Source organism: Ursus americanus, chromosome 19 (assembly GCF_024610735.1).
Source record: "Ursus americanus isolate L20-20 chromosome 19, mUrsAme1.1.p, whole genome shotgun sequence".
In the NCBI taxonomy this organism is placed as follows: Eukaryota; Metazoa; Chordata; class Mammalia; order Carnivora; family Ursidae; genus Ursus; species Ursus americanus.
The window spans coordinates 20,856,905-20,881,059 of NC_142145.1; the positions used below are offsets into that span (position 1 = coordinate 20,856,905).

Genomic DNA, 24,155 nt, shown 5'->3' on the forward strand with positions numbered 1-24,155 from the left:
TGTGTAACTGTTATACAGTCCTTAAAATATATATTCCCCGATTTAGCTGAAGTTTATGTTAGACATATCTTAAGTTCTAACTTTTAAAAAGATAAAGGATTCATTCAAACCCACATTCAAACTTAGCAAAGAAACCACCAATTGTTGTTTTTTTTTTTTTTTAAGATTTTATTTATTTATTTGACAGAGAGAGACAGCCATTGAGAGAAGGAACACAAGCAGGGGGAGTGGGAGAGGAGATCCCAGGACCTTGGGATCATGCCCTGGGCTGAAGGCAGATGCTTAACGACTGAGCCACCCAGGCGCCCCCCAACCAACTGTTTTATTTATCCTATTAAACATTAAGCATACCAGTTTCATAATATCTTTTTGAAAGGTATTTAAAGTATAATTTTTAAAGCTTTAGAAATACTAAGTTGTCTAGGCATTTTATATATTTTTATATGTATATCTAAAACTGTTCCTATTTCATCTATATTAAGATATGTTTAACATACACTTTGGGTAAATAGCAAAACACATGTTGAAAAAATACCAGTTTCTTTGTGTAACTATGCAGATACTTGAACAATAACAATAAAACACTATTTTATTTCATATTTTATGTTAAGACATGGAAGTATGTTAGAAGAGTATCAGCTGGTAGAACTTAAATACATGTGCATATACACATACGTGTGTGCACATGTGTGTATGCAAATATATGTGTGTAAATCTCTTTCCGGATACATTTTAAAGTGTAATAAACACATGATTACCTATCATGGAGCTAGGTTCATATCCATTTAACTGTACCAGTTTTCCTAGCTTATTAAGGGAAACTTCTTGTTTTCATAAGCTTTTGAAGAGAATTTGCCAGTGTTAATCTCCCAAAAGCCTCAACTTTGTGAGCCTTGGAGACTCCTGGAAAGTCTGCTTGTAGTAAGGAACATCATTACCTAAAGGACTTTGTGAAGCAATGCGGTTTTGCTTCATGACTTCATTCTGCGTTTGCACCACGTTCTCACTGCTGGGGAGCCTGGGCGTGGCCACAGGGAACCCCCTCTGCTGGATGGCTTCAAGATCGACTGTCAGAGATGACACCCACTGAATAATGGATAAATGACAGTTCCCTGACACAGGTTTGATGGCCATAAAACATGTTCTGGGATTGCCTTAACATTCAAACTCGGGGACTGACTGAGAGAATATTATTTCTAAATGCCAAGCTAATGAGAATTGTGGAGATTTTCAGTAGGCACTTCTCTTACTAGTGTTTGAGGCAATTATAGAGAGAATGGGTCAGAGCAATTTTCCTCCTGCACTGGGATAATCTTTTCTTGCTACTGCAAGCAAAGGTATTCAAATTCAAATCAAGCTTCTCATCACAAATGTTCTGTTTGTGAAAGACATTACAAATAAGTAGCACCCCCACCCCCACCAATCAGGTTGCATTCCCCGTGAGGTCAGTGTACTTCATTGCAAATAATATGGTGTTAAATCAACAGGTAGAATCAACCTGCTCTGTGCTTTATGAGAATAATTTAATTTCTTGACACCCTATATATGACATACATTTCTTTGATTTCTGTTACTGATATAATCCCTTATGATACTATGGAAAATCAGATATAAAATGGATATGAACACTTTTACACTATGTTAGCCCTCTCTGAATAAACAAGTTTTCAATGAATTCAGAAATGTCATAATTCAAATATTGTATTTATTAAAATGAGGTTGAGTATGATAAGAGACCTTGCAATGTATGCAGACAGCGGTTTGATAACTAAGTTTACAGGCTTGATTGAAAATTCCTTGATTCACCTTTTGTTTTATAGTCATAATGGCATAGCCACAAAGTTTTACTTATAAATGTTAAGGGAAAAGAAGGCAAGGTAACTAGATAATTTAGTGTTAAAGAAAAATTGACAGGGATGCCTGCGTGGCTCAGTTGGTTAAGCATCTGCCTTCAGCTCAGGTCGTGATGCCAAGGTCCTGGGATGGAGTCCCGCATTGCGCTCCTTGCTCAGTGGGGAGCCTGCTTCTCCCTCTGCCTGCTGCTTCCCCTGCTTGTGCTCTTTTGCTCTCTCTCTCTTTCGGTCAAATAAATAAATAAAATATAAAAAAAAAGAAAAAGAAAGAAAAATTGACAGAATATCTTCCTAGTGAGACAAAAATGAAAAAAAATGTGTTGACTTTCTTTTTATAAGAATTATTAAGATTAGAAGTTTCCATTAACCAGTGGGAAAAAAAATAATACAATTCTCTTTTTGTATTCTATGACTTATAAGCAAAAGTATACAGCAGAGCACCCACCGCTGTGAATATCTCTAGATAAAATTCCCCAACTGAAAATCCAGAGAGGAAAAACATGGGGTGTGTGTGCGTGTGTGCATGTGTGCGTGTGTGTGTGTGTGTGTATGTATAGATTGATAGAAGATAGAAAAAGAGAGAGACTTGTTTTATGAATTAATATGTGTCACAAATTAAAATAAAATTCCAAAGAACAAGTTTCTAAGAAAGAAAATAATTTCAAATAAATTATTTATTTCCCTTAATAGAATAAAAATCACAGCTACTCACCTAACCTCTCAATGGAATAATACCGTTGTTTACTATCCACACGCACTGTCTCGGCATAAGGGCTCCCAACACCATAACCAATAATGTAACCTCGCACCACGATGTTTGGGTTCAAGGGCGGAGTCCAACTCATGATGATGCAGTTGGTCTGGGGCCTCACGTGAAGAGAGCTCGGTTGGTCAGGGACTTGAGACTCTAGAATTCAAGAAGAGGCATCAGTCGTCTGTCTCATACTAGAACATAGAGCACGCTAATACTTCCCATTTAGGCAAGACTTAATATCATATTCCATAGACCCTCAAATGGTTCATCACTTACTGCCCAATTCCTCCTTATGTCAGCACGTGATACATTTTCCATGTTTGACTTGACTTTCACATAGTTTCTTAAACACAGAGGGCACTGAGTTCCTTCCATAGACATGTAGCATCATGCATCTTTATTCTAATAGTTTTTTCCTTGGGCTGCCCCTCCCCCCCATAAATCTTCTTAGGTATCATCAATACTGAGTGAAATCAGAGAGGATGTAAGAATAATAGAAAGGGAAATGAAATGTCAAAGTGGTCTTGCTCAAGGATTATTTACTCTGATTTAACTAAAAAACAAAAGTAGAGCAGTCTTTTCTTAAGAAATTGTCAGGAGAGACAGTTTAGGGCCATGATTTGCTCAGCATGAATAGGATTGCCCTTGACCCATAATTTAGTGCATCTCTGAAAAGCACATTCATTGTTAAAGGAAAGGAGACAGTGGCTGGGATTGCAGCCACACAACCTTTGGAGTGTGCAAACTTGGTTTCAAACCAGGCTCTGTCATTTACTAGCTGTGCACTCTCATGAAGTTATTTATCTTCTCTGAGATTACCTTCTACTTAAATTGGCATGCCAAATACTGATTGCCTCAAAGCTTGAGCTCTGGAAGTAAGAGTTTCAATTTGTACTGTATACTCACCATCTCAGAGAAACCTTAAGACCTTATTCGTCCTCTCCTTTTCCTCATGTGTAGAATGAGGCCAAAGATAGCAATGGTCTCATAGGATGCTGAGAAGATTTAATGAGATAATGCATGAAAGTGCTCTCATTATGAATAGTACCGACTGATGTTAGCTGTTAGGGAGTAAATGTACGTGCTACCCGGACATAAATTTTCTTTGAAGGAGATTATGTGTTGAAAATTAATAAATTGGAATTCTGGCTTTAAATCATCCTTCTTCCCTCTGATACCATCCCTAAAGAAATGATGCATTTTCTCGATGATTATCATCATTCACTTAATAAATATTTATAGAGCACCTACTATGTTTGGGGAGTGGGGCAGGGTACCCACGATGATTAGGATGCAGGACAGAGTGAATATGGCCAGCATAAAACATGCACCTTTGGAGTTTACACTTTCATGGGAAAGACAAGTAAAAAGGTAGTTATAATATACTATGATACATATTTTGATAGGACTAATACAAGCATATATACCCTATTTTTTTGAAAATCACAGAAGTATTCTGGAAAGAAATTTAAGAAAGAATGTGCCCATCTAAACTTCAGTAGTCCATTAAGTGTTTGGCACCGTACCTGGCGATTGATGGGTACTCAAAAATATAAGTGATGTGAACCTTATTCAAACTACTTGTGTTCATTATTTCTTTCTTAACTGATAATCTCTAAAGGTAACATATGTCAGATTATGCAAGAGTTTGATGACTAAAGGTAATATTAAAATATATTTTTTCCTTGATGTAATAGCAAAAGGTGATAAAATCTTTTACCAACTTTAGCCACCTCCAACACACATGCTTCTAGCTTAAGTGATATATGGAAGCATGTCTTTTATTAAAGTTTTTAAATTAGGTCCCATGCTAACAGTTTTTCAAAAGACACTACATTCTAAAGATGCTGTATCAGCAGCATTTTCTAAAGTAGCTTTTTTTTTCTGAAGATGCCCATTTGTGAACAAAATGGGACAAGCTTTTATTTGTCTGCCCTAAAGAAGCCTGTGACATAATATGCAAAGGTGTCATAAAAAATTATCTCAAAATGTGGATATAAACCTTAACAACAGAAACACAATGTTTGTGAAGGATTTTCTACTATAAACCTTAAGGAGAAGTAATAAAAGAGATAAAAGGAATGGATTAATACTTTTCAACTCTATTGCCACAGAGGCTCTCCAGTGTCCTTGAAATGTAATGGGCTCTACAGTGAATTCTGTTGAACACTTTTGAAGCTTTTGCAATAATTACCGAAAACAAGAAAATCTGTCTGATCTTATATTTAGAAAATGAACTAAATGCAATGACTTCTTAAAAACAATATGAAAACCTAATGATTTTAATGACAATTTTCAATATCTTTTAGAATAAAAGAAAAAAATATTTAAAATGTTTTCTGAACAATAACTTCTCCATCTTTCTGCAAACCATACAGTAGCTCCCCTACAAGTTAGTTAGGTCAGTATAATACAGAATTGGATCCCTTAGAGCTTTATAAAGCAAATAGGGTAATGAGTGCACAAACACTCTTGAAGAAGAGGGATTCTTGGTACATAATACTTATCTTTTTTTTTTTTTCACTGCATAAAAGTAGTTTCAATCCTAGATCCAAACCTTAAAACAATTTTAACATGATAAAAATAAGGGTGTCAATACATAAGAATATATGCTGTCTCCCCAGCAAAATTCTTAATGGGCTTTTACCACCCCTGTAGGATCATAGGGCCATAAGAAAGGGTGCCCATCAATGCAGCAGTAGACTTAAGCCATTTATAATATATGGCCTCGTCATAAAGATAACTGTGTTAGGAGATGGTTCATAATCCGGAATAGCCAGTTTGTACCCAGCTACTCACTTCTTAATGTAAAGACAGAAATGACATTTTCCTTTTATGCGACCTGAGTCAGTTTTCTCTAACTCAGATGACCTTATGGATTAGGAAAATGGTTACTACTGGAATGAACTATAAAACATCAATTTAGAAAATTTGCCATGAAAGTATGTGACATGTTTGAAGGCTGAAACTGAAATTCACTACTCAGAAGTACATGAAAGATTTTACAAGTATCTCTAGGACAATAATTCAGTATATAAAGCATACGAAAGTATTAAGGTAATTATGGAAATAATTGGAAACCAAAGAACTTTTTGCCTGAGTATATAAAGCATACGGAAGTATTAAGGTAACTATTGAAATAATATGAAACCAAAGAACACATTTTGCCTGAAATATCCAAATTAATGAGCCCCAAATTTCTACTGAAATCTGAATTATTACAGTAACTAGGTCAACTGCCATTCTTGATTACACTATGGAATTATGGATTCTGTCTTGGTTTAATTTGTTCCTAAAGAATAGTTATTATTTTTTGAGTGACGATTGCAATTTTCACTAATGAGTAGTGTTCACAGATAGCACATTAGGAAATTTATCATATTAATCCCCATGACGTTTCAAAAATTATTGTGCATCTCCTATGTGCCAGTCATAGTTCTAGGTACTGGGGATATAGTTGTTTGGGAAGTAAGACTAATAAAATAAGAATAAACACACAAGGAAATTGGGAGATCTTGTTAAGTGCTATGCTGATGGAATAGTAAGGTATTCCTGGTAGAGTCTAAGGTGAATGACCAGGAGGAGCCAGTCAAGCAAACAGCAGGCTGGAAGAGGGAATAAATACTACAAAGGCTGCATAGCAAGAATGAGCTCGGCATTTGGAGAAATCGAAAAAGGTCGTTGTGCCTGGACTAAGAAGAGAAATGAAGAAGAGAGAAAGTTACCCAGTGGGAATGTAAAATGGTACAAATGCTATGAAAAACAGAATGGCAGTTTAAAAAATAGAATTACCATAAGATCCAACAATTCCACTTCTGGGATATTCACCAAAGAACTGAAAGCAAGGACTCAAACAGGTATTTGTACACCTGTATTCACAGCATAGTCATTCACAATAGCCAAAAAGTAGGTGAGACTCAGGTATCCATCAACAGATGAATGGATAAACAAATTGGGCTATATATATATACAATGGCATATTTTTCAGCTTTCAAAAGAAGGAAATTCTGACACATGCTATAACATGGGTGAGCCTTTAGGACATTATGGTAAGTGAAATAAGCTGGTCACAAAAGGACTAAAATTGTATGATTCCGCTTCTATGAGATACCCAGAGTAGTCAAGTTCTGAGATAGAAAGTAGAATGGTGATTGCTAGGGGTTGAGAGGAGGGTGGAGTAGGGAGTTATTGTTTAATGGGTAGAGTTCCAGTTTTGCAAGACAAAAAGAGTTTTGGAAGAGAGTGGTTTTGATAATGGTCACACAACAGTGTGAATGTACTTAAAGACACTGAACTGTACACTTGAAAATAGTTAAGATGGTTACTTTTATGTTATGTGCATTTTAAAACAATTTTAAAAATTAGGAAATCCTAAATATGTATTTTTACTTGTCTGGGTGGCCATTGTGGAAATGTAGTATGCATATTTGGGACATTTGGGAGGTGAAATCCACAGAGGTATAAACTGGATGTGAATGGTGTGGGAAAGAGACTCAATGACAACTCACAGATCTTTGGCTTGGGTGGTTTTGGGTGGATGAGCTACTGAGATGAAGACAAACAAGGAAGTTCTTGGGTCATGTTAGATTTGAGATGCCTATTAGTCATATCTGTGGCTATCTCAGGGATGTACATGGGTATGTAAGTTTGGGGTTGTAGTGAAAGGCCATGGTCAGATACACAGATGTGAAAGTCATCAACATATAGATGGTATTGAAAATAAATGTGCATGAATAGAGATATAGTGTGAGCACGTATGCAAACAAAATGCAAATAAGATCATGTCAAATAAATAACACCACTCCAAACTCCTTCAAGTCTTCCCATAGTACATTGGAAGGTCCAATTCCTTACCATGGCCTAAAAGCTCGTGTATGATCTACTCCCTTCCGCCTTAGCTCTCTATCTTCATCTCCAACCACTTTCCCCTTTGCTCACCTTACCCCAGCCATCTTCTACACACTGGACACTTTGTTGTTCCTCAAACATGCCAAGCATGCTCTGGCCTCAGGGCATCTGTGTTTGCTCTACCATCTTTCTGGGAAGCTCTCTCTCAGATATGTCTTCTTCCCTTATCACCTTCAGGTCTCTGTTATTTAATTTCCAACTTCAGCCTTCCCTGGGTACCGTATTTAAAATTGCAATCTTTCCCTAATCTCTAATCTAATAATCACCTGTCTTATTTTTTTTTCCCCTTAGGATTTATTGCCATTAATTGGGCTTCCTATTTAATGTGATTATTTCATTATTCTTTCTCTCATCTCCTTCCATAAATTCTCTAACTCCTGTACCTAGAACAGTTCCTGGCACAACGTGCTCAAAAATACGTGAGTAACATCTACACTTTCTATAAGGTTCAATATAACTGTTATTACATGACTGTCATTAACTATAAAATTACCAAAATTTTATATAGCTCTCTCAAGTTAAGAATTTTAAGAAAAAAAGGAAATAAGAGAGAAATGAAACAAGATGAAAATACAGTTATTAAAGTTGTTTTCTCTTAGTGGCCAGAAAGATTTGTGTCTGCTGGCTCCTGCTAATGAAAGTGATTGCTGTTGTGTACCGTCTGCTATGGACGGCTCTACCATGCGGCGTCAGGCAGCTGGTGCTTTTGACAAATACTCACATATCTGTTCTCGATTTAGTGTGCTGCATTTTATGGGTCATTTTGTTAGAGTTTTTTTCTAGTCCTTAATAGCCTATATTTCTTTACAGGGAATTACATACGGCAATTGATAGAGCCATATTCTATCTTTCCAGACCATTCGGATACATACTTATGTGTTATTTCTGTTGGTGGGGTCTGTTCTCACCAACAGACATCAGCTTCCTCAAGCCACTAATGTCTATAAACTTTGAATGTTATTTGTTTATTTATTGTAGTGAATAATCACTTCTATTTACCAATAAACTACACCTTCTTTTTATTTTGTTTGTTCATTTACTTATTTATTTTTGCTTTACTCCTACCATCTTTTCAGTATTAACTATTTACTTTTTATTTTAAAAATTTATATGCAGCAAATTCACTCAGTGGTATGCAAGTGGAGTCATGTATCTACCACTCCCATCATGGGACAAAACAGTTCCATCATCCTCAAACTGTCCTTTTTCCTTCCAGTGTTGAGGAAAATGGCCTCCATCTGTTGAGTTCTTGATTTGACAAATACCAACAGAAAGTTAAGATACCTGTCTAGGGAGGAGGTTGGCATGTCAAATAGAACACAGGAAAAAACACAATGAAGTCAATTTTATTTACAACTCCTGAGTTCTTGAGTGGGAAAACCAAAGCTTGATAGTGAGAGGCGACACGCTTGACGTGGCGTTCTAAGAGCACTGTGGGATCAGAGCCTTTCAATATCTGGGAGATTTATTTTCTCAATTTAGAGTTCAGGGACACCAACTTCAAAAAACATAGAATCTCACTAGAATCTTATGTCTTCCTACCATGATGACTTTTATCAGCTACCTCATACTGAATAATCTCCAGATTTGGAGATAATTATTATTATTCAGATAATAAATCTTATTCTTTAACAGGGCATGGGGAGTAGGGTCTCAGTCCTTGCCAAAGGATGTACTTCCATGAATTTTTCAGGCTCATTTTCCTCCAACTGGATTAAAACCCTACTCTCGGGGCGCCTGGGTGGCGCAGTCGTTAAGCATCTGCCTTCGGCTCAGGGTGTGATCCCAGCATTCTGGGATCGCGCCCCACATCAGGCTCCTCTGCTAGGAGCCTGCTTCTTCCTCTCCCACTCCCCCTGCTTGTGTTCCCTCTCTCGCTGGCTATCTCTGTCAAATAAATAAATAAATAAATAATCTTAAAAAAAAAAAACCCTACTTTCTCAAAACTATAGACTAATTTACTCCAAAAAACCCGAAAAACAAGAAGCTCAGTATCTCTAAAATCTTATGCCAAGCAGCTCACTAGAAAACTTGAGTTTTCATTTTAACATCTTACTTGAAGAAAAGGTAATGCATTTCTACATGTAAATAAAAATATACCAAATAAAGCAAAGCATGTTTCTAGCTCTCATTCATCTGAAATTGTTTTTGACTGTAAGAATGGACATTAATAGAGAATCAAACTATATAAATTGTATGAGTTAAACATAACTAATACCTGGCTATGAATGCTTACATATTGACCCATCTATTCAATATTAATTGAACATCTACGATGTAGCCTAAGGCACCATGCCAAGCAGCGAGAAGTTCAAATCAAATAAAGCATAGTCTTGCTTCTAGTCTGCTGAGAAGAGTGGGATAGATGCTCGTGGCATGCCCAAGAGCAGACTTAGAGGAAAGACATCTGAATGAAACTCAGATAGGAAAAGCTTCCTAGAAGTTAAACATCCAGCGAGTTTTGAAGGACAAGTAGATGTAAAGTCCTGTGAAGGGCACTCTGGCAAAAGAAACACTAAGTGTGAAAGTATGAGATATGATGGAGTGCATCTGGAGAGATGCATACATATGCAAAGATGTCATGGAATGTCAGACTAGAGGATATGGGCAGGACCACAACAGGAATGATCTGAATAGAGAAATGACATCATCAGATCTGGTTATGAAAAATCACTCTGGCAGCATGATGGAATCTAGAGAGGAGCAAACTGGTGTCAGAAGACCAGGTGGGAGGCTATTTTCAGTTGACAAAGGATGACAGCCTGACATAAAATAGAATGGTGGGACTGGAGAGGAGAGGATGGATTCCAAGTCTGTTAGGGAAGTAGAAATGACAGGTTTGGGGTATATGGGTAGTGAGCAATAATGGAGGAATTGAGGACAGGGAATCTGCTGACTTGGATGACTGGTGGATATGGGTACCACTCCCAATGTGAAGAACACAGGAGGGAGGACACAATCTTCTATAGTAGGAATGATACCTTAAGAGATCATCTCATCTCACAACCTCTAATTGCACAAAAGGATGGGTGTTTGAGCCCTCCATCTTTATTACACTTGAAACTACCAAAAGAAAAAACAACAAAATCTTTAAAACCATCCTTGACCCTTCTATTTTTGATTTATATAAGAAGTGATAACTTTGCTCTCTTTTGCCTTCAATCCCATCACTAGAATCAACCACTGCCAACTAGTTTGATATAAGGGAAGGAAAACTTTATGTTCTACCAGAAGTACTGGGAATAGTCTCAACATTTATTGAATAATCTGCTGGTTGAAATGCCAACTTCATTTTAAAGTTTATTTCTCAAATATAGCAAGAAATATTTCTGTCCTCTATATTCTGTTACACTGATCTAACTTGTCTATTTCTATGCCAGACAGTACTATATTGATTTTAAATCAGGCTTTATTGTAAATGTTAAGGTTTATTCTACTTTTCAAATTTTCTCAGAATTCTTTTACATTTATTCTTCCATATGAAGTTAATTCTGATTGGAAGTGTATTAATCATTCATTTGGGAAGAACTAGCATTTATATAATGGTAACATTTTGTATCAAAAATATATTCCTATTTATTCATGTCTTATATTGTATCTTTTAATAAAATGTCATTTTCTTCATCTACATTTATTTAGTTTGTTTAATTTAGTCTTAGATATTATAATTTAGGTTGCCATATGAATGCATTTCTTTTCTTTTTAAGGTTTGAACTAATTATCGTCAGTATAAGATAAAGCTATTGTGTGTGCATTTATGTATATATTGCCCTATTAAATTTCCTTATAAATTCTAATAGGTTTTTAGTATAGTTTCTTGGAATTTCCAAATACGCAATCACACTGTTTATAAAAATAACATTTCTTTCCTTCTGTAATAAAATGTTATAGCTTTTTAAATTTTTTTTATGTGTTTGTTTATTTCTCACCAAAACCTCTACACTTTGTTAAATAACAGAAATAGTAGGAAACATCTGTGGTTTGTTTGAGTCTTAAAGACAATGTATTTAGTATTTTGTTATTAGCAGAATGCTTGCTTTTAGTTTTTACAAAACAATAACATTTCAAAGGTTTCCTTATATTCACATATTAACATGAGTTTTAAAAAATTGATAATGACTGCCTAATTTTACAAAATGTGTTCTTGCATATATTGATATAATTATATGGCAATGACCCTTTAAATTATTATGATATATTATGATATAATTATATGACAATGCCCTTTTAATTAGATGATGGGCTTTTAAGACATATTGAATATATTCCCTGCTTTTGTATCAGAAGAGAATACATCTATTCCCCTATTCCTCTAATGCAGGCAATAAAGTTTTATCATCATGAACAAGAAGAAGCTTCATAGAGCAAGTGGTTATTAGTATTTCATATCCCTGAGATCTAATTTATGAAAACCAGCAACAACAATAAGCATTTGTTGAGTGCTTCATATGTATCAGACACATTGCTTAGTACTTTCTTGCCGTTATCATAGCTAATTCTCACACAGATCTGTTGAGATGGATACTATTGTTACACCCTATTTACAGAAGAGAAAACTCAGGTCTTAGGGAAGTTAAGTTACTTGTGCATGATAATACAGTGAGTGGAGCAGAATTCAATTCTAGTTATTAGGACTTCAGAGCCGAGAACCTTATCCACTACGTTACACTTAGAAAAAGTCAAGGAAGTCATAAAGGGATCAAACATTTCATGACTATATTAAAAAGTCTGCTATGGTGAAGGAAAGGATTTGAAACTTCTTTGAACATTTATCCAAGTCTAAATAATTTGTGCCACCCTTTGTATAGTGGAGCTCTAAGATTTTGAACAACCACTTGCCCAAGAACTAAAGCAGATTTTAAATTGGTTTCAACACACAGTTTGGCTTTGCCTACAACACTCCTTATAGGTAAGATGAATTCGACTTGAATGAGAATAAGGGCCTAGATTCTTCAATTTCATGACGGATTGCCTGCTATATCAATAGCTCATCTCATTCGCAAGTCTTTTTGTCAACCAGTAACCCAGAATATCATGGATGGCTCCTGTCAAAAGCCCATGTGAAAGAAATCCTTTTTCATGACATGCCACTTAGACCTACATTCCTCTGTGCATAAAATCACATTCTAACATCGTTATATCTCCAGAGGGCTACATTTGTGAGCTCACTGGAGTAAACCCTACTTCTTACCCTCAAATTGATATCTTTAACTTGAATGTATTTTAACAGCATGTCATTGGCTTTCACCAAGAATTTTATCAAATAATAGGCAAGCAAAAATAATTTCTGCATTTGTTGAAAGTAAAAGAAAAAAAATCCATTTTTTAAAACTTTCCCTAGTATTTTTTAATCTAGTAGATATATAAGTAAACAAGATTGCTTAGGGATTAGGTGCTAAAAGTGATATTCTAGATATAATATGATTTCTTTTGGACCAATGAATTATTTGAAAATATGTTTTTATATTTCCAAGTGTATTGGATATCATATTATTGATTATTAGTTTAATTACATTGTGATCAATGAAGGTGTTTAGTATTATCCAAGAACTTTAATATCCGTTTTCTTACAGCCAAGCACTAAATATTCTTTGGATGCTTAGGGAAAAAAAAACGTGACCCTCTAACTGTGTGAATATTTCAGTTGTGATAGGTAAATCTGCAGAATTCCTTCCGTTTACATTTTTTTTTCCAATTCTGAGAGAGATGTGTAAAAATCCGTGAATGTAACATTGGTCTTTATATACAACTTCCAGTTTACAAACCTACAGAAACTAGAGAAACAAGTTTAATAAAATCACAAGAAATAATTAGACAAAAACAAATATTAGGGCTGTTGAAACTAGAGGACAAAAAGCTACACTTTTTAATAAATCCAAGTAGGAAAAAAGGAATTGGGTTAGATCAAGAGCCTGAGGGGATACAAATACAATAGTCAAATTATGGAAAGAGCCCAGATGTCCATTGACTGATGAATGGATAAAGAACATGAGGTATATATGTACAATAGAATATTACTCAGCCATCAAAAAGAATAATATCTTGCCATTTGCAATGACGTGGATGGAACTAGAATGTATTATGCGAAGCGAAATAAGGCAGTCAGAGAAAGGCAAATACCATATGATTTCACTCATATGTGGAATTTAAGAAACAAAATAGATGAACATATGGGAGGGGGAGAAAAAGAGAGAGAAACAAACCATAAGAGACTCTTTTTTTTTTTTTTTTAAGATTTTATTTATTTATTTGACAGAGATAGAGACAGCCAGCGAGAGAGGGAACACAAGCAAGGGGAGTGGGAGAGGAAGAAGCAGGCTCATAGCGGAAGAGCCTGATGTGGGGCTCAATCCCATAACGCCGGGATCACGCCCTGAGCCAAAGGCAGGCGCTTAACCGCTGTGCCACCCAGGCGCCCCAGGAGAGACTCTTAATTATAAGAGAACAAACTGAGGTTTGAGGCAGGTGGGTGGGGGATGGGCTAGATGGGTGATGAATATTAAGGAGGACACTTGTTATAATGAGCACTGGGTGTTGTACGTAAGTGATGAACCACTGAATTTGACTCCTGAAACCAACATTGCACTGTATGTTATCTAATTAGAATTTAAATAAGAAGTTGAAAAGAAAAAATAAATTAAAAACTGTATACAGTGTGTGATCCTAGATTCAAATCTTGTTTATACAAATGATCTGTAAAGAAAGTTTCTTGGGGTCCACTGAAGAAATTGGAATATGATCAGGATTTTAGGTAAAATCATAATCTGCAAAAATAAAAATGAAAAGAACTGAAAACAAAAGTTTGAAGAACAGTTAAGCATCATATGTTCTCATTTGAGTTATATCTATATTTTTTCATTATAATATATACCTATTTTACATATGCATGCATATATTTACGTGTGTATAAAGAGAGAAATTAGAGGATATGCATTAGAGTGTTAAGTGTGATAATCTGATCATCTTTGGATGGTGAGACTTGTGTTGCTTTGTTGTCTGTATTTTCCACTTACAACTGTATACCTACTGCTTCTATAATGATGAATGTGTACTCAAATGTTAGTGTGGGTTTGCAAATTTTTCTATAAAGATCTGTCAAGATTTGCTTAAGTAGTACGAATTTATGTTATAAAAGCCATATATTTATAAGTAATACATATTTCTTTGACATTTTATATATTTTTAATAAATCAATCCTTTTATCATTATGTAGCGACTGCCTACCCCTAAAGAAGTTGTTGGCCTTAAGAAAGTTACCAAAAAAACCCCTACACTTGTTTTTTATTAGGATGACTGCTATTTTTCCCCATCTATTTTCAAATCTTAACATTTGTAAATATTGTCAGTTGTAAATACTATAGATCTGGATGTTTTCAAAATTTCACTTAGTAATCTATCCTTGAACTGGTGAGTTTAGTATACTTATATTTATTGTTATTATATATTAAAATTAATTTATATGATTTTATCATGCACTTTTAATTTTCTTTTTGTTCATAACAAGTTATTTTTATTTTTTTATGATTTCATTTGTATTGGCTGAAAAGCCCCTCCCCCTGTTTTTTTTTTTTTTCTTCTCTACCAGGTAAGAAATAATATAATCTATATCCTTCTGGCTGTAATATTTTCAATTTTGAGATCACATATATATTGTAGTCTAAAGTTAATTATATCTTTACTTTTCACAAGAACATTATAAAAACAATTTCAAAGCTGTTTAACTTCCACAATCTCCTTTTCATTACCACCTCATATTCACCAACTTTTTAAATTCTCCAAAATACGATTTTCATTTTAGGCAATCACAATTTGTTCAGTTGTACCCATATGTTATATTATTTTGTTTATTCACTTTCTCTAATAGTCACTCTGGTTATTTTCTTTCTCTCTTTCTCCTCTTTTTTTTTTTTTTTAAGTACATTCTTTACAAAACGGATAGTGGTGGTAAAGTCTATTTTTCTTTTTGTAAAGGGTGTTTTGTGTTTCCTTTCCTTGAATAATTATTTAGTTGGATATACAATTCTTTAATAATAGTAATTTTTTAAATCAGCACTTTGAGGATATTCATTGTTTTCTGCTTTAATTGTCGCTATTGGGGAGTCTTCATCAATATAATTGTAGTCCCTAAAGAAGTAATCTCTCCTAGAGGCAGGTTAAGCTCTTCTTTTGTCTTTATCTTTGGTATACAATGTATCAAAGGTAAAGCATTGGTCCTGAATCTGATAATCCATGTATTTCACCAATTTTGGAAAACTCTCTTATCTCTTCTAAAATTATTTCTCCTCCATTCTTTATTTTCTTTTCGAATTGTGTTGAAGCATGTTAAACTTTCTCAGTCCATGTTTTGTCTTTTACGTTCTCTTATTTTTTTCTGTGTGTATTTTTACGCTGTTCCAAGCATTTAAAAGGATTCTTTCTCAGATCTGGTTTGATCTTCTGAATTTTTTGGAAGACATATTGTTTACATATTTTAAGTGTTACATGTTTGAGATTTAATGTTTCATGACTTGTGTCTTTATTTGTAGTTATCAATATGAAATTATTCATCCATTTCATTCATGTTTATATGTGTATATGTATGTGTGTCTGTACTGAACATGTATATGTGTATATATGTATGTATATTTGCCTGTGTGTATGTCTGTCTGTGTACGCACACGTGTATGTATATGTGGGATATATGTGTATGCCTCTGTGTGTATGTACGCATGTGTACGTGTATGCATGTGTGTATATATTGTATATCTGTATGCATGTGTATATATGCATGTGTGTATGCATACATGTGCACGTGTGTCTGTGTATGTATGTATGCATGTATGTACATATGTATGCATGCATGTATGTATTGTTATTATCACCCTGGAATCCTATTAATTTGTACCCTGTTAATCCTTTGACTAATTTTCATTTCTCCAATATTTTTTCCTTTGTTTTAAAAACACATAGTTTCATCTTGTTTTTAACAGGATCTGAAAGTCTCTCCCTTCTACAAAAAGAGGTTAATTCAGTTTTGTTCAATTTTAGAATTTCTCTCACTAAAAGTATTTTCCATTTTTCCTTTCTAGTAACTTTATTTTCTTTTCTATTTCTGTACTTTGCTTATAACATACTTATTTTTATTTTTCCAATAATTTAGAAAGTACATATTTAAAATTTTTTTTTTGAAAAGCAATTCTTGGGTAGATATGCAATTTGCCATGGTGTTTGTCTCCCATCAAATCAACAATTTGGGGCCTTCACTTATTTCTTTAGGTATCTATTAGGTAAGACTCTCATCATGGAACATATCTCGGATTGATAAAATGAAGCTTTCCTTAAATGTTCAGACTCTGAAATTCCAGATTTTTGAGCCTCTCATTTCTATAGAATATTATTTTTCCCTTTCCTTGACCTACTTTTCTATTTCAACCTTAGTACTTACTGTTTTCATACCTTTTGGCCTCAAAACCTTTGGCTAATATGAAACTAAAATAAAACACAAACTGACTGGTTTATATTATTTTATGCAAACTTTATATTGATACAAGCATACTGTTGGCCCTTGAACAATGTGGGTTTGTACTGCACAGTTCCACTTACACACAGATTTTTTTTCCCATAAATACAGTACTGTCAATGTATTTTCCTTATAATTTTCTTAAAAACATTTTCTTTCCTCTAGCTTACTTTATTGTAAGAATACAGTATATAATAAAAAAACATACAAAATATGTGTTCACCATTTATGTTATCGGTAAGACTTACAGTCAACAGGGGGCTGTTAGTAGTTAAGTTTTGGAGAAACAAAAGTTATATGTGAATTTTCACCTGTGTGGGGAACAGTGTCCCTAACCCTGCCATTGTTCAAGGGTCCACTGTACTTTGTCAATTACTCAAATGACACGAAAATGTTTTTCTCTGGCAACTGTACTAGTTTCCTATTTCTGCTATACTTAGTGGTTTAAATTATCACAAGTTTAGGGACTCACAACAACACAAATTCTTTATGTCACATTTCTGGATGTTAGAACTCCAATATCATTCTTGGGGAGCAAATATACCGATGTCAGCAGGCGCATGTTCCTTCTTGAGGCTCTAGGAATGATGTGGTTTCTTGCCTTCTCCAACTTCTAGAGATTGCCCACCTTCCTTGGCTCCTGGCCTCACAACACTCCAACTTCTGCTTCTGTTGTCACACATAGCCCTGTCACTCTTCCTGCCTCCCTGTTAGAAGAGCCCTTGCGAATACCTTGGGCCCACCTGGATAATCCCCTATCTCACAATCCTTAATTTAATAACATCTGCAAAATCTCCTTTGCCATGTAAAGTAACATAGATTCCAGGGATTAGGATATGGACATTTTGGGGACGGAAGCCATACTTCAGCCTATGGTAACTCAGATGTATGTTTCACTGGCCTTCCTTCCATCTTTCCTTCCATCCTCCTCTCCTTCCTTTTTCTATTCTTCAATTTCTTCCAATTAGCCAAAAACTTGTTTTTCTCATTTTTCATTCTTCTGCCCATTCTTAGATTTTGCACTTTTCATACTCTAGTTTTTGAAGGAGGACAATTTTATAGGTAGTATTTTTTCTTTCAGGGTGGTCTCATTGATGTGGGAAACAAAGGCAAAAGAAAAATTAAATTGCCTTACTACATACAGCCACTGGCAAGTCCTTGAAACAGGCAGAGTGACCTTCCTCTAGGAACTCAGCTGCCTCAACATTACTATGCTAAGGGCAAAAGGCATCTCAGTCCCACCCCAGGATCCTATAAATCTATGTCAACAAATAAAAATTCCTTTGGAAACTTCCTTTATCTTTACTCCCCCCCCCCCCCCCCCGCCCCAAGATATATGTTGGCAATCACCCCCAAGCATATGACCCAGCGATATACATCTGAAGGATCTCGTGACTGAGTTTTTACTAAACTGTAATCAATGACCTTTTCCTAACAATAGCTGGCTCCCTCAAGGTCTTGGTAACCTTGTTTCCAAAACACCTTGGAGGCTTGTGCTATCCCTGACCCCCTCCCGACTTCAAAGTATATAGTGGGCCACTCCTCAGGACCCCAGTGCAGTTCTTTCTGCCCACGGCTCCTGTCTCCATGCTGTAATAAAACCACCTTTTTGCATGGAAGACGTCTAAAGAATTCTTTCTTGGCTGTGGACTCCGAACCCCAAGATCTTACCTACATCATCATCATTTTTTATTATTCTGATTTTATTATTATTCTGAAAGTAAGCTTTCACATATTCCTTCTCAGAGCCATGTTCTTGGCGAATATCAAATATCAAGCAGGTTCCAAAACACAGGAATTACTTCGTGGTTGACTTCTCATGTGAAGTGAATTTGCAGTAATCCCATTATACTCTTACTCAATCAGGCTAATAGGACTAATTATCTCTTTCCTGAGGGCAGGAAATTAGAGTCTCCTCCTAGGGTCACAGTTTTTGCTATATCACCTAGCTGCATTTTCACCAGTCCCTTTGTGTTGCTAATTTTGGCCAAGCTCCTCCATTTTAAGGTAGAAGTTTCATTTTAAATTACTTCACTATTGATGGCACTTCACAATTTCTACCTGTTCACTTCAATATTAGGGGGGAAAAGGCAGCACAAACTGATATCCCCAAGCTCAACTTCCTGGAGGATACCTTGGTGATCTTCATCACAAATTCTCTCATATCCTTATGCAAGAGATTCACATAAGAAACTTTGGGGAATTCTAATGATCTTGTTTTTTTAAGTTGAAATTCTGAGGCACAAAATAAATATCTTAAAACTTTCCAGCTGTTGGTAACAACAGCAAACATGCTTTCAGAGAGCCCTGAACAAACAGTGAGGTTTGGGTCTGTAATTATTTTAACAAAACATCCTAATTAAAAGGGCAATCCATAAGGAATTGGAGTATTTCTCCAAGTTACTGTTGATCTTCACACCCTTAAGCCAAACAGAGAAGGCAAGAGGAACCACAAAAGTCACAGAAGGAGAGGGGATTGCTTTTAACTATTTGCACTTCCCACTGCTTCTCCTTAGTGACTTGCAGGGCTCATTACCACACTAATGAGTAGATCACTCCCTTGGAGTTCAGCAGGAGACTCAAAAGCAAGAGAGAGAAGTTATGCAACATAATGCACCTAGGGAGGGCAAACATTGCAGTTCCCTCCCAAGAGAGGTTTCTTCCACTACTGCAAAGAATGCTTCCTATTCCAGTTGGTTTTCAAAATGGCTGCTTCCCCCTTAGCTATAATTTAAGGCAAATCAGAGCAATTCTATATGGAAATTTCTGACTTTAGGACTCAAAACTTAGTACATTAACTATGAAAGCTTTAGGAGAAGTCACTTATATCTTATGATTTAAACATCTACATGAATAAGTTAAATGACATGAATATTCAAAGAAACTCCCCTTAACTTAAATATAAATATTTATATTTATTATATATATATTATATGTATATATATTATATTATATGTATATATAATATATATTATATGTATATATATTATACATATATATTATATGTATATATTATATGTATATATATATTCTGATGGAAATAGAACAAGCCATCAGGCTGTGTATTCTTTGGAGCTACTCACAATCACTTCGGAGATTGTCCGTTGTCCAAACATTGATTCCTATCAAGGGTGACACTTTTTAATATTTGTGTTTTTTTGTTTATTTTCATTTTTTAAGATTTTATTTATTTATCAGAGAGAGAGAGAGCACAATCAGGGGGAGCGGCAGGCAGAGGGAGAGGCAGGCTCCCTGCTGAGCAAGGAGCCTGATGCTGGGCTCCATCCCAGGACCTGGGGATCATGACCTGAGCCGAAGTCAGACGCTTAACTGACTGAGCCACCCAGGCATCCCAAGGGTAACGCTTTTTAATATTTCAATGATGCATTCAAAGTAAGAGAAATAGGAGGAAGGAAGCGAAATTGAAATCAGTTTAGAGGAGTAACTCAGTGAAAAGAGGTTATGGGTCAATAAATTAAAAAGGCTTAGGACCAAATATGTATGATCTTATTAATTTCTTACAGCTGATAAAATGCTTTGTTTTACAAAGTTAGTAAAACGTATCTGTCCCACACGCATATACTTATATACCCTAAAATGGCTGTTTCCATCATCTTTTAAGAGTGAACAATTTCAGGTCGCATGGGTGGTGCAGTCAGTTAAGTATCCAACTCTTGGTTTTGGCTCAGGTCGTGATCTCAGGCCCCTGAGATCAAGTCCCGGGATGGGCTCTGTGTTCAGTGAAGAGTTTGCTTGAGACTCTCCCTCCCTCTCCTTCTTCCCCTCCCATTTGTGCTCTCTCTCACTCTCTTTCTCTCTCGAATAAATTAGTCTTAAAAAAAAAAAGAGTGAACAATTTCAAGTCATAATCTATAACAGTATTATGTACAAGAAGCATCAACTCCACTAGTTTTTGTCTATTAATTTTTTATCTTTTTAGATTGCTAATGTGTACATTATGAACAAGGACAAGAGCTGCCTCAACAATTACAATCCAAATAAGGAACTGAAAGAATGAGAAAAGAGGCATTATTTGAAATGTGTTGAAATGTGTTAAGATAATCGACTGGCAAATGAGGAACACTTGGATGAGTGAGGACACATTTTAAACTAACCGTGGCAGAAATAATTTTCCTAAAGGCATTCTTTTTGAAGAATATCTACTATGCTGTCCCATGCACACTTCCTTGTAACCTTAGTCAACCTCCTTTTCCTGAAGTTTTTCGTTGAAGTACTATTTGTTTTCATGAAGTCTTTTCAATCAGTGCAGCCATTATCTATCTCTCAAGAGAACTGTTCCTATCTCATGTTTGTACTCCCCATGACTGGGCACGCGATGGGTTCTTAATTATATTTCATAATAACTACGTCAATAAGAAAGGAAAAAGTAAACAAGAATGGTGCACGTAGAAGAGGGACATTGTAAAGCCAAGAGTATAGAAGCCTTCAAACAAATCCAATTAAGCGGCATTTATTAAGACTTTGTTTATGAACACAGCATAGAGATTCTTGATTAAAATAGATGTACGGTTGGGATTATATTAAGATTGCATGGATATGAAAAGCATACAGTTAAATAGAAAGTTTGTGCCATCCCAGGGGCTGTGATTTTACATTTTGGTTTCACTAGACTGTGAGTCATTTGGAGTGAGGAGAAAGAGCTCATAAGTCAAGTGGAGAGCCCCATTCATCCTGGATATTTTATAGGACCTTCGGCACCTCTGCTCCATTTATTTTCACTCCTTCCAGTAAGAGATATAGTCCCTTAGGTTTGGGTAAGTGATATGACCTCATTTCTTAGAATCTTCTGCCTTGAATCACTGTCTTTTATTGTCACTGGGTCAGTTCTAGAGGATTTGAGGAGGTCTTCCTCCAATATTCTGTATTAGCCAGTGGACTGACAAAACCTGGTCCTGAGTTTCAGATCTGCGATTACCAGCTTAGTGACTTGATTAAGTTAGTTAAATTTTCTTAGCTTAACTTACTTTCCTTTAAAAGTAAGTCTAATAATATATACCTCATAAAGGTAAGTGAAAGGATAAAGGACAAGTATATAAACTTTAAAAGTTATTTCTTAAATATATAGAAAAACAAGGTATTTGTGTAGCTTATCCTAACTGTCTTTATTCTTTAAATAAGACAGAGCACATCCTTGTGACTTTAGACCCTGGCCACCCTGACCCCGCTGGTACTTCCACCACCAATTGGGCTACAGCTTCAGGACGTCTGTTCTTGTTATTCTTCCTGGAGGGCTCTTGCCGGACCTATTCATGTGGCTGTCTCCCTCAATGTGTTAAGGTCTGTGTTGATATTTTACCTAATCAGAGAGATCTTCTCAACACCCTACATTAAACAGAACACCCTAATCTTTCTATTCCATGATGCTTTATTTTTCTTCACAGCATTTATCACTATCCATCTCTATCTCAATAAAATTTATATCCCTAGAGTAGGGACCTTATTTATTGCTTTACCCCTGGTACCTAAAATAATGCCTGATACATGTAGTATATGGATCTTCATAAAAGAAATATATGTTGAGTAAATAAATACATGAATGTTTCCTAATGTATTAGTGAAGGATATAAGCTTTATGAAGTGTGACTTTGTGTAGCTCTATCTACAACTTTTCGATTTATAATGCCTAAGACAAGTCAAACAACATCTTCTAAGCCCCCAGTTACTTTTCCATAAAATCTGACATTATCTCTACAGTTGTCCTGAGATGGCCCATGGTTGTCTAATCTGAGACAATTTATGCTTCAACCGGGGTAATCTCTACAAAATGCAAATATAATTAAGTCACTATTTTAAAACAATCCTTTAATGACTTGCTTAGTATAAAGCACATTATTGCTTTAATGACATTCTTAGGACAAAGTTCAAAACCCTTAATTTGGTCTTGCCAGATTTAGAACCCACTATCTCTCAAACCTCAACACACGTCATCTTTGTGCTTCAGTCCTGATGGTCTTTTTTTTTTCTTCAGGTCTTGAATAATGTCATGGTCTGTCTTGACTGCAGACCTGCATTCACCTTGCCCTCCACATTTCCTTCCTCAGTCTGGAATGTATGCTTTTCCACAGCAAACTCCTGTTCATCCTCCCAGTCTCGATTTAAAGGTAAACCTTCTATATGTCTGTTTGCCTATCAATCTATTCATTCTATGTTGATAGATTGGATACTACCAATATTCAACCAGTTTTGACCTAGGAAATGGCAATTTCCTATGACTTCACCTGGAATGTCTGTTTTTCTTTGCATGTTCTAAGCTCCACAAGGAGAGGAACATGTCTTTTATCTACTATTATACTCTCAGAGCTAAGCACAGTGCCCAAGACTTAGTAAGTTTCCTATGAATATTCTTTAATGTGCCGGTAGGAATTACCATTATTGTGGAAATGGCATTTGTTGCTTGTTTCCCTGCCACATTATTTTGTGAAACAGAATCTATGACTATATGAAAATCACAAGTGATGGTGAATTACTTAGAGAAGGGAAAGATCAAGAAGGAGAAAAATGAGAAGGAAGAGTTCAAAGAAGAAGGGAGGACAAACCAGAGAAGGGACACTGCAAGAACTGAGACAAGAATAAAAATGAGGGAAGGAGGACACCTGGGTGGCTCAGTTGGTTAAGTGCCTGCCTTCAGCTCGGGTCATGATCCCAGAGTCTCAGGTTCGAGTCCCACATCAGGCTCCCCACTCAGCAGGGAGTCTGTTTCTCCCTCTGCCTTTCTTTCTTTCTTTCTTTCTTTCTTTCTTTCTTTCTTTCTTTCTTTCTTTCTTTCTTTCTTTCTTTCTTTCTTTCTTTCTTTCTTTCTTTCTTTCTTTCTTTCTTTCTTTCTTTCTTTCTTTCCTTCCTTCCTTCCTTCCTTCCTTCCTTCCTTCCTTCCTTCCTTCTTTCTTTCTTTCTTTCTTTTTTTCTTTTTTCTTTCTTTCTCTTTTCTTTCACAGAGATAGAGACAGCCAGCGAGAGAGGGAACACAAGCAGGGGGAGTGGGAGAGGAAGAAGCAGGCTCATAGCGGAGGAGCCTGATGTGGGGCTCGATCCCACAATGCCAGGATCATGCCCTGAGCCGAAGGCAGACGCTTAACCGCTGTGCCACCCAGGCGCCCCAGTGACCCCCTCTGCCCTTCTTGTA

General features: G+C 35.8%; 1 protein-coding gene across 1 annotated transcript in view; it reads right to left on the reverse strand.

The window, feature by feature from the left end:
* Window positions 1-24,155, reverse strand: part of LOC123787556 (netrin receptor DCC) — a 184,087-nt gene that overhangs the window by 55,047 nt on the left and 104,885 nt on the right. The window contains exon 7 of the mRNA XM_087869705.1: window positions 2,566-2,760. Coding sequence (XP_087725831.1) covers window positions 2,566-2,760 — 195 coding nt within the window. The remainder of the gene's footprint in view (window positions 1-2,565; window positions 2,761-24,155) is intronic.